The sequence below is a fragment of the Ursus maritimus genome, unplaced genomic scaffold (assembly GCF_017311325.1).
Source record: "Ursus maritimus isolate PB19 unplaced genomic scaffold, ASM1731132v1 scaffold_2, whole genome shotgun sequence".
NCBI lineage: Eukaryota > Metazoa > Chordata > Mammalia > Carnivora > Ursidae > Ursus > Ursus maritimus.
In genome coordinates, this window is record NW_024424452.1 from 101,639,719 (window position 1) to 101,649,113 (window position 9,395).

At 60.9% G+C, this 9,395-nt stretch overlaps 1 protein-coding gene across 1 annotated transcript in view; it reads left to right on the forward strand.

Annotated features, from left to right (window-relative positions):
* Positions 1-5,089: 5,089 nt before the first annotated feature.
* The window catches only part of LOC103657781 (receptor-type tyrosine-protein phosphatase V-like), an 18,376-nt gene continuing 14,070 nt past the window's right edge, over positions 5,090-9,395 (forward strand). Inside the window, exons 1-8 of the mRNA XM_040634514.1 lie at positions 5,090-5,146; positions 5,503-5,551; positions 5,719-5,991; positions 6,237-6,506; positions 6,672-6,935; positions 7,788-8,042; positions 8,120-8,302; positions 8,412-8,735. Of these exons, the coding sequence (XP_040490448.1) occupies positions 5,090-5,146; positions 5,503-5,551; positions 5,719-5,991; positions 6,237-6,506; positions 6,672-6,935; positions 7,788-8,042; positions 8,120-8,302; positions 8,412-8,735 (1,675 nt within the window). The remainder of the gene's footprint in view (positions 5,147-5,502; positions 5,552-5,718; positions 5,992-6,236; positions 6,507-6,671; positions 6,936-7,787; positions 8,043-8,119; positions 8,303-8,411; positions 8,736-9,395) is intronic.

Genomic DNA, 9,395 nt, shown 5'->3' on the forward strand with positions numbered 1-9,395 from the left:
GGGGGGGGGGGGGGGGGGGGGGGGGGGGGGGACTCCTGCGTCTTCTTCGCCTCTGGGGCGCCTGGATGCCTGGGGCCTAGGAAGTGGCCCCCGCATCCAAGACTCCACTGCCCCCCACCCCTGCCTCGCCTCGGCAGGCCCCTTGCTGGCCAGCAGCCCAGCTGGTTCATGCTCGCTGCACGGCTTCTTCTACCTTGTAACATTCCAAACACCCTTCCCTTCCCGGCCCCAACACGCGCAATCCCCGTCCTCTCTCTTCCTCCCACTTCTCTGATTCAGCTGTCAAATGGTGACAGCAAAAAAGAAATGATTTACAATAGACACAGGGGTGCGCACACAGGAGGGGTGGTGGGGAGGGGGCTCGCCTCTGCTGCTGGCCCGTGGGGGAGGAGGGGTAGGATGAAGACCAGGATGACACTTTGGAGCTCCGGAGGCCTTGCGGGCCTGATGTTGCTCCTGGAAGGCGGGGAGGTGACCAGGCACGGCTCCTTTCTGAGCCCCTCCAGGGCCAGCTGGTCCAGGACCCTTCTTCACTCTGGGGAGTGGGTGGTTTCCCTGAAAGGAGATGCTGGAGTAGCAGTCAGCCCTGGTACCCAGAACAGAGTGGAGGCGGGGGCAGGAGAGCCTGGGAATCCCTGGTAAATCTGTGGGAAGTGACCTGAGGCTGGCTTCTGCCTCAACCGCTCCCCCAAACCCACCAGTATCTCCACGAATGGATAGTGGGGCCCTGGGGATCAAAGAAGGGGGCAGGAAGGGATCAGAAAGAGGGCCACCCCCGCGGGGCCACACTGTTGATTGTTACCAAGAACAGGAAGCTAGGATACCACAGGGGTGGGGGGGAGGAAGCAGGCAAAGCCTTCCCCCCACGGGTCCGCCAGTGCCTCCAGGTTTTAACCAGGTTTCCAGGGGCTGGGCCTCATGCTGGGCCATGAGCACACCCTCTACCTTCCCAAGGCTGGGCCCAGCAGCAGTCTGAGGAGCTGGAAGCTGATTTCTCGGGTGAAGAGCAAGGAAGCTGGGGGCCAGGAGATGGGAGAGGTAGTTGGAGGTGGGGGTGGGGGCAACGGCATTAGGCAAGACCCTGAGGATCTCTCAGTTCCCTTTGGGTGTGTGTGGGGTTGGGGGAATAGTCACTCCTTGCCTCCTGCCCCCTCTCTCCCTTCTGCTTAGAAATGCCTGGACATCCGTGGAGGTGTGGGGCTAGAGCTCAGGAGGGGCGAGCGTACCACCCACAAGCCTCAGGTGGGACAAGCTGCCCTGCAGCCGCTCCTCCCCAGACTGGCCAGGCTGCTGGAATGGGGGAAGGCCCAGAGTTCCCTCAGAGCGACTCCTCCGCCCCCAGAACCTTCCTCATTCCTGGGGTGGAACAACCCCAGACAGCTCGCAAACCTTCGTCTCTCCAGTCGCTGATTCGCCTTCCGGAGTTGGCGTTTAGGTTCCGGCCACCCTTGACTCCAGAGAAAGCACAGCAAGAGTTGAAAGCCAGAAAGAGCCACGTGCACTGAATCTAAGCCGTGGCACGTCGGCCGTGTGACTCTGGGTCCATTACTGAACCTCCCTGAGGCTCAGTCTCCACATCAGGCTGCTCTCTTCCCAGGCAGAGGATCCTGGCCCCCCTCTGATCCGTCAAATGGGCCTGGACCTCTGAAGTGCTCGGGAGCTGTCAGCTGGAGAAGCCAGCCCGGCGAGGGGGCCGGTGGGGGGCATCATGTCTGGCAGGAGGATCCATGTCTCCTCTCTCCCAGACCCCCTGCCTCCTGACTGCTCCCTTTCTCCGGCTAGTCTGCAGGGACAGAGCTGCCTGGGCACATGCCCCCCTCGTCTCACCAGGCCCCGGTCCCAGGCCTGCCAGCCACAACTTGCTGTCCCCAGTGTCAGAAGCCCCTTGGAGGGGCAGCTGTGTCTGGAATTCCCTGAGGTTCTTGCTCCCCAGCAGTACCTGGGGAGCAAGCCAGGCTGCTGCCAGCCACAGCGTCAAAGGCTGCCACCCTGTAAAATTCTGAAAGGGAAGATCTTAGGCATGGGGCCTGCTGCTGGGGGCCAGGACTCTGGGGTCCCACACATTCCACATGTCTTGCTCCCCTCCCTAGCCCTCTTCATTCCTCTCTCCAGAAGCCCTAGGCTCATAGGTCCTCCCCATCGCCCCCAAATCCTGGGCCAGCCTAGGCCTGTTTCTGCCCCAGTGTGACAGGCTCCTGCTTGCCCCTGGCTGTGTGGGGGAGACAGAGACGCAGTGAGCGAGGAGCTGGAAGGCCTCATCCAGGAGAAGCAGGGAGACACTGGAAGAGAGAGCCTGGGTGAGTGGGGCAGACTATGGCTGTTAGGCGGTGTGGCAGTGATCTGGGCCGCTGGTATGAAGTCTGAAGGAAGAGGGAGACCCACCGGGCCTGCCCCAGGGGCCCTGCCTCTGTGCTGGCCATCCTGGAAGCTCATCCCCCGCCCGACCCACTTTCCCTGACACCTTTTGGGGGGAGCTGTTGGTGAAGGGGACTTTCCCATACCCCACATCCCCTGGCCGAAGGACCAGTGATTCAGGCCAGCACCTGGGGAGCCAAGGCCAGCCTGCCTGGAGATCCAGGAAAGAGTCCCATTCTTTGCCAGCTTGCTGGAACTCAGGTCCCTTGTAGGAGGACTCTAGGAAGGAAGAGAGTCCCTCCCTCTCTCCCAAGGCCAGAGCTGGTGAGACGGACATCTATTGTAGAACATGGTCCTTTCTTCCAGGGACCCTGCTGTCCCTCTCTCCGCTCCGTGATGTCCTTGGACACCCTCAGACACGCACGCACACAGGCACACGCCTCACCAGTCTGCTGCCCCCAGCCCCTTGCTGCCTTTCCACAGCCTGGTCAGAGGAATCCAGGTCTACCCCCTCCCTGGTGACCTTCCCAGGCCGTGGGAGGAAGGGCGGGAGACTTGGCTGTCCGGATCCATCCTACCCCTCTCCTGCCTGGTGATTATCTTCCCCTAGTGTGGGGGATGCCCAAGGCCTGGCTTCAGGCCGTGGGAGAGGAGGGGGAGGGCCGGAAGGGAGCTGTGCGGGACAGCGGTGAGGAGAGACCGGGCTGGCTCACATCTGGGACTCAGGATGCCTGGATCTGTCTCTGGCCCTCCTCTGCCTCCCAGCTGGCTCTCTCCAGAAGGAATCAGTAAGGTGCTTTGAGACCTCAGGAGGACCCCAGGGGTTCTCTAGGGAGAGGATGTGGGTTTGTCTGTGGGAGTGGTTGCCGGGCAGAAGACACAGCCCTTGTGGTACTTTTTTTGCTGAATGGAGATGCTGGGGGCTGGGGAGAATGCGCCTTATCTGTCAGATGCTTTCTACCCCCTCTGGAGCCCCCTCTTCCATCCGCAAGGCTGCAGGGGGCCTGGCAGGTGTGGCTTCTGTGGCCAGGTGCCTCCTCTGGGACTGTCCACGGACTAGCTGTGGAGTCTCGGCTGTTCCCAACAGGCCCCTCATTTGTGGGGACTCTCAGGCAGGGTCTAAGACCCTCCCCCCTTACCTGCAACCATGTTCTTACCACAGCTCTTGTACTTCGATTCTGAGTTAGGGCGTTTCCACCCCACTTCTCCCCTGTGCTGCTGCCGACTGAGACTCTGCTAGAAAGAGCAGAGTGAGGTGCCCCCCCCCCCCGCCGTGAGGTGGGATGGGGGAGGGGGCAAGGGGAGGATGATTCCCCCACCTTTTGGCCAGACCAGGACCTTCTCCTTCTGTATCAGCTTCCCCAGTTGCTCTCTGCGCCCCCCTGCTCCCCTTTGAAAGAACACATGCGTACACACACACACACACACACACACTCACACGCAGCCTGGAAAATCTGATGAGTCTGCAGTGCTCAGTTTCCAGGCCCCTATCCAGAGGCCGGGTGGGTGGCTCTGAGGTTTGGGGCTGGGTGGAGTGGGGGGAGGGCAGGCAGCCCCTGGCTCTGAACTGAACTAGAGGGAGGCTGAACGGGTCTCTATGCAGGCCTGTTCTCCCTTCTGGGACTGCCCCCCCCCCCAGAGCCTGGCTCCCATGAAGGGGTCTTGGTGTTCAGTTTCTATACCTGCCTGTTTTCTGCATACTCCCCCTCCCCACTTCCTGAGTTAGCGGCTGAGTCCTGGGCTTCTTTCCCAGGGCCCAGAGCCATTTCTTCCCCTTCTGTTGCCCCCCTCCCCTCCCCACCATCAGCTGTCTTGGGGTGGGGACACACGGGTGAGCAGTTCCAGGTGAGGAACTGGCTCCAGGCAAGACAGATAGCCTCGAGATTCGAGTAGCTCCTCAGAGAGTTCCAAGCTGAGAGGATCCCAGTTTGGGGGTAAGGAGCAGGATTTGCCTTCTGGGGCTGGGCTCTTCCCCTCTCTGGAGATCAGCCTTCTCATCTGGGCACTGGGGGTGTGGGAGCAGACTGGTCCCAAGGGCCAGGTGGGCTCTTCTAGATCTGTGATCGCTGTGACTCAAGGCCTTCAGAACGTGCTCCCGCGCCTCTGTCCACAAGGCCATGTGCTGCATGGAGGCCCAGAACGGGACACATTCCCAGCTAGTCCATCCACTCCACGGTGACACACACCCACGCGGTGTCACCAGGATCCCTCCCTCCCCTCTAACTGAACACAAGCAGCCTCTCTCCCACACGTTGGTAGAGTCAATAGAAGCACACTCTTCTTCTGGGGTCAGGGACTGGAGAGCTGGCTGCCTTTGCTCTGTGTGTCCACTGGCAAGGCCATCTCTTTTCTTGGTCTTTCCAGAGGCCTCCCTAGAAAGTCAAGGGCTGGAGGAGGGGTGGAGGCATGGGAGGCAGAAGGAGAGGCGGGCTTGTCTGCAGCCTGACAGGTGCAATCCCCTTCGACCTTCTGGGCCCTGGGGTCTTGCTCCCCTCGTGGAATCTTGCCAAGGCTGGGCGGGGTGAGTGCTTAGGGTCTGGGTTGGGAGGCAGCCCCCTGCTTCTTGGCTGCCTGCTGCCTGCCTTCTGCCTGGAACTCGGCCTTCCCACCCTTGCCCGCCTGCCCGTCCACCCGCCAGCCAGCCAGCCAGCCAGCCAGCCAGCGGGGCAAGGGGAGGGTTGGGGGGACTGGCTCCTCCCCTGCTGCCTCTTAACTTTCCTTTACAGACATCGGGATGAGGCCCTCAATCCTTTTTGCTGCCTTCCTCTGGCTCCGGGGTCTCTTGGCCAAGGTATGGTGGCACTGGGGGTTGGGGGGTGGGTGGGGCCCTGTCCTCCGGGGCCTGTCCAGGCTCCCACCTCTCTTTGGGGCCCCACAGCTGGTCTGCATTAGGCAGAGCAGAGGCTGCTCCTTCGCAGCCGCTGGCTCGGAGGACAGCAAGAGCAAATTGCTTCTGCCTGCCCGGGCTGCCTCCCGAGCCTTGAGTGTGCCTAGGGATGATGTCCTTTTGGCTCTATCTGGGGGAGTGCCAGACAAGAGGACAGCCTTCTCTCTGATCCTGGCCCTGTCCCCCACTGGCTTTCACAGAGGCCTAGACCCCAGAGCCCTCTGCCCATCTCCTCTCCTCTCCTCCCTTGCTTCCTACAGGGAGATGAGTGTCTCACCCTGGCAGGGAGCCTGGACGGAGACAGTGGAGGTAGGTGTCTTCAACGGGGGAGGGGGGTCTGGGAGGTAGGGAGCGCGGGTGTAGGCTCGGTTTCTCAGTGCCAGACTTGGCCTCTGTTCTGGCCCTTTTTTGCCTTCCCTCCTTCTTTAGAGGAGGAAGGGCATTGGGAGACTCTGAATGCACCCCCTTTTCCCCAGGACCACCTCTGAAAGTGAACGTCAGCAGCCTGGGGAGGCCTACTAGCCTCTTTCTGAGCTGGGCAGTCCCAGGGCCAGGCAAGTTGAGCCATGCCCTCCGCCTCACCCACCTGAGTCCCCTGGGCTCTCCAGAAGGGCCGCCGCTCCAGGCCCACACCAACGCATCCAGCTTTGAGTTCCGGGACCTGGTGCCAGGAAGTCGCTACCTGCTGGAAGTGACTGCCCTGCGACCTTGCGGACAGAATGCCACTGTCACCCTCACTGCCCGCACAGGTGTGTGGTCTTCAGGTTGGGGGGGTGCCCGGAGTGTGCAGGCATTGCCCGGGGTCCGAGCAGGAGGTTGCCGTCCTGGAGGGTTGGCCAGGGACAGGGTAGCTAAGGAGGACAACTTCTCTGAGGACCATGCCTGGTACAGTGACCGGGAGACCTGGTACAAGTGACCTTCTAGAAGCACTAGAAGCACAGGGGTGATGCCCCTTTGGCCCTGACCTTGGTGCTTCTCTCTACCTCTGATACAGCCCCCTCGACAGTCTGCAACCTGCGGCTCCACAGCCCTGGGAGCCCGTCCAGCCTCAAGGCCTCGTGGGGCGCTGCCTCTGGGGAGCGGGATGGCTACCAACTTCTCCTCTACCACCTAGAATCCCAGACGTTGGTGCGTAACATCTCCATGCCACCGGGCACCCCGTCCTACAATTTTAGCAACCTCCTTCCAGGTAGCGAGTATGTTCTAGAGGTTACCACCTGGGCTGGCAACCTCCAGGCAAAGACCAGCATCCGCCAGTGGACAGGTAAGGCAGGCACTCGGCAAGGCCCAGGTGGCAGCTGGTCTGGGAGTGGTGGGGGCCGTCCGGAGCCTCACAGGCCACCCGGTCCCCACATAGCTGGTGGGTGCCAGGATCCGACTCCAGGGCTCTTTCTCAAGCCTGGCTTTGCTCTCTCTGTCCTTCTTCCAGCCCCCCTGTCTCCTCCTGAGCTGGTGCTGCGAACCCTGAGCACCAGAGCCCTGCAAGCCTCCTGGAACGGCTCTGAGGGGGCTGCCTGGCTCCACCTAGTGCTCACGGACCTCCTGGGTGGCACCAACCTGACCTCCGTAGTCAGACGTGGCGTCTCCAATCACACCTTCTTTCACCTCTCTCCGGGAACCCCCTACGAGCTGATGCTCAGTGCCGTTGCCGGGCCCCAGCAGGTGGCGGGGCCCAGTGCCACCCAGTGGACCTGTGAGTGCTTGGGAGGGACGCAGCAGAGGCTCCTTGGCTCTTCTCTGGCTGAGTGGGCAGGATACAACTGGTGGAGGGGGGTGCCTTTGGAATCCTGCAGGGAAGGGGTGAGGCTTGGAGGGAGCACCCCTCCTGCTGGCCAGTGGTGGGACCCACCGGAAGAAGCGAGGGTGGTGTCATCATTATCATCACTCGAGGCCTCCACATGGCAGCCACGGGGCTGGGCCCTTGCCGAGGTTCGTCTCGTTTGGTCCTCAAACCAATGGAGTCCTGTCACCCCCAGTGTATGGTAGAGGGAGCTGAGGTGCAGAGAGAAGGGGCCCAAGGTCAAGCAGCTGGTGAGCGGCCACACCAGCCTGAGCTGGGCTGGGTGCTCGTGGAGCCCGCGTGGACGTCGCCACGTTTTTGCTCTGAGAAGCCCCGTCTCGCAGTGGTTAAGAGTTGAGGAACCGCTCCACGGCGTGGGTTCCGAATTTCACTGGTGCCTCTCACTGGCTGGGGGCTCTGGACACATAACTTACCTTCTCTGTGTTTCAATTTCTGTTTCTTTAAAGGGGGATGGTGATAATAGTGCCTCCTTCGTAGCGTTGCGGGGAGTTACACAGGAGACAGTGCATGGGGATCCTTAGACCCCTGCTGCCTGTGTCACACTTGGTCCCTTGATGTGTTGTTATTTCTGTGACTGTTGTCCGTGGCCAGATCCCAGAATTCACCCAGCACGGCACATGGCGGCTGCCTGCCTCTGGACGGGACAGTCTAGTGCAAACAGAAAGAGGCTGGCATGAGGAGGGGAAGATGTTTCTCACCCACCGTTTAGGTTTTTCTGCACATATTTGCTCCTTGTCCCCATAGATCCCTCTGCCCCTCTGGACCTGGTGCTCATTCCCCTGAGCTCCGTGCTCCGGGCAAGCTGGCAGGCAGGGCCTGGGGCCCGCGACGGCTACCTGCTCAGGCTAAGCGGGCAGGTGGAGAAGAACACCACTCGGGGCCCTGGAGCGCTCAACGCCACTTTCCCAGGGCCCCTGCCCGCTGGACACTACACTCTGGAGCTGGGGGCTCTGGCTGGGCCCTATGGTGCCTGGGCGCAGGCCAGTGCCTGGCTGCACGGTGAGTCTGGGCTGGTGGGGGCACCTGCGTGGAGAAGCAGCTGGGTCCTCACTGTCCAGGAACTGCATTCTCTGCAGGTTCTGCTGCCCAGCCCAGACAAAACAATGGTACCAGGCTGCAGCTGGATGGGCTGGCGGCCACCAGGGAGCCCAGGACACAGGCACCGCTCTACACTGAGGGAGCCTCAGGCCTCCTCGGAAACATCTCCGTGCCACCTGCTACTACCCGGCTCACTACTCAGAGCCTCCCAGACCATACCAGTGAGTGCCGGCCACTGTGTCCCCTGGCCCCCGGGGTGAGGCCTTGCGTTGGGGAGGGATATCTGGGTGGGGGGGGGAGGCTCAGGAGAGCTGGGGAGGGGCTTCACAGGGTCCCAGGCACTCTACAGCCCCCTGATCAAACTGCCCCTCTCTTCAGAGCCCCAGGCACCACAGTCCCTGGAGGTCACCGGCAGGGGCAGCCCCTCTGACCTGGCCATTGGTTGGGCCCCCGTACCAGGGCAGCAGGAAGGCTACAGGGTCACCTGGCAGCAGGAGGGCAGCCAGAGGTCACTGGGCAGTCTTGTCGACTTGGGACCAGATAGCTCCAGCCTGACTCTGAGGAGTCTAGTGCCCGGCTCCTGCTACACTGTGTCCGTGTGGACCTGGGCAGGGAACCTCAGCTCCAGCGTTCTGAGGGCCCGTGCCTGCACCCGTGAGTTCCCGGGGGTGGGGGCCCAGCTTCCTTTACTGTCTGCTCTTCTGTGTGCACGATCTGGATTTGGAGGGTCACAGGCCCATCCAAGGCGGGGGAAACCTTTTGTGAATCTGTTTGCAAGCGTTTTCCACCTCCTACCATCGGGTTGGCCAGCCAGCCATCACCCACCTATGCAACAAATATTTAGTGAGTGCTTCTCATGTTTTAGGTATGGGACTAGGTGCTGAGGCTAAAAGTCATGAGCAAGACAGTCTAGAAAGGAAGACTGAGAAGTACACAGAGGATATATATAGGTTTATACACACATGCACATACATAACGTGTACTATTTCATATACCGTGTAATAAATGTAAATGCGTGATAGCACTATGCACGGTGTATTTCAAACCATATGCCAACCATTCTCATAGGTTAAAACTGATGACTATCAGGAATTTTATGTGGTTCAGTCTAATCTTTTAGGACTCACAAAAGGGAAACTTGCTTAGGGAGTCAAGGAAGGCTTCCTGGAGGAGGAGGAGGAGAGTGAGCTGGGAAGACTTGGGTATGAGTCAGACAGACAAGGGCTTTCTGGAGAGGCTAAGCATGCACCAAGGCCCTCAGGAGAGGCGGTGTGGGGTGAGGGGGTGAGGGAGAGAAGGAGAAAGAGGGAGAGG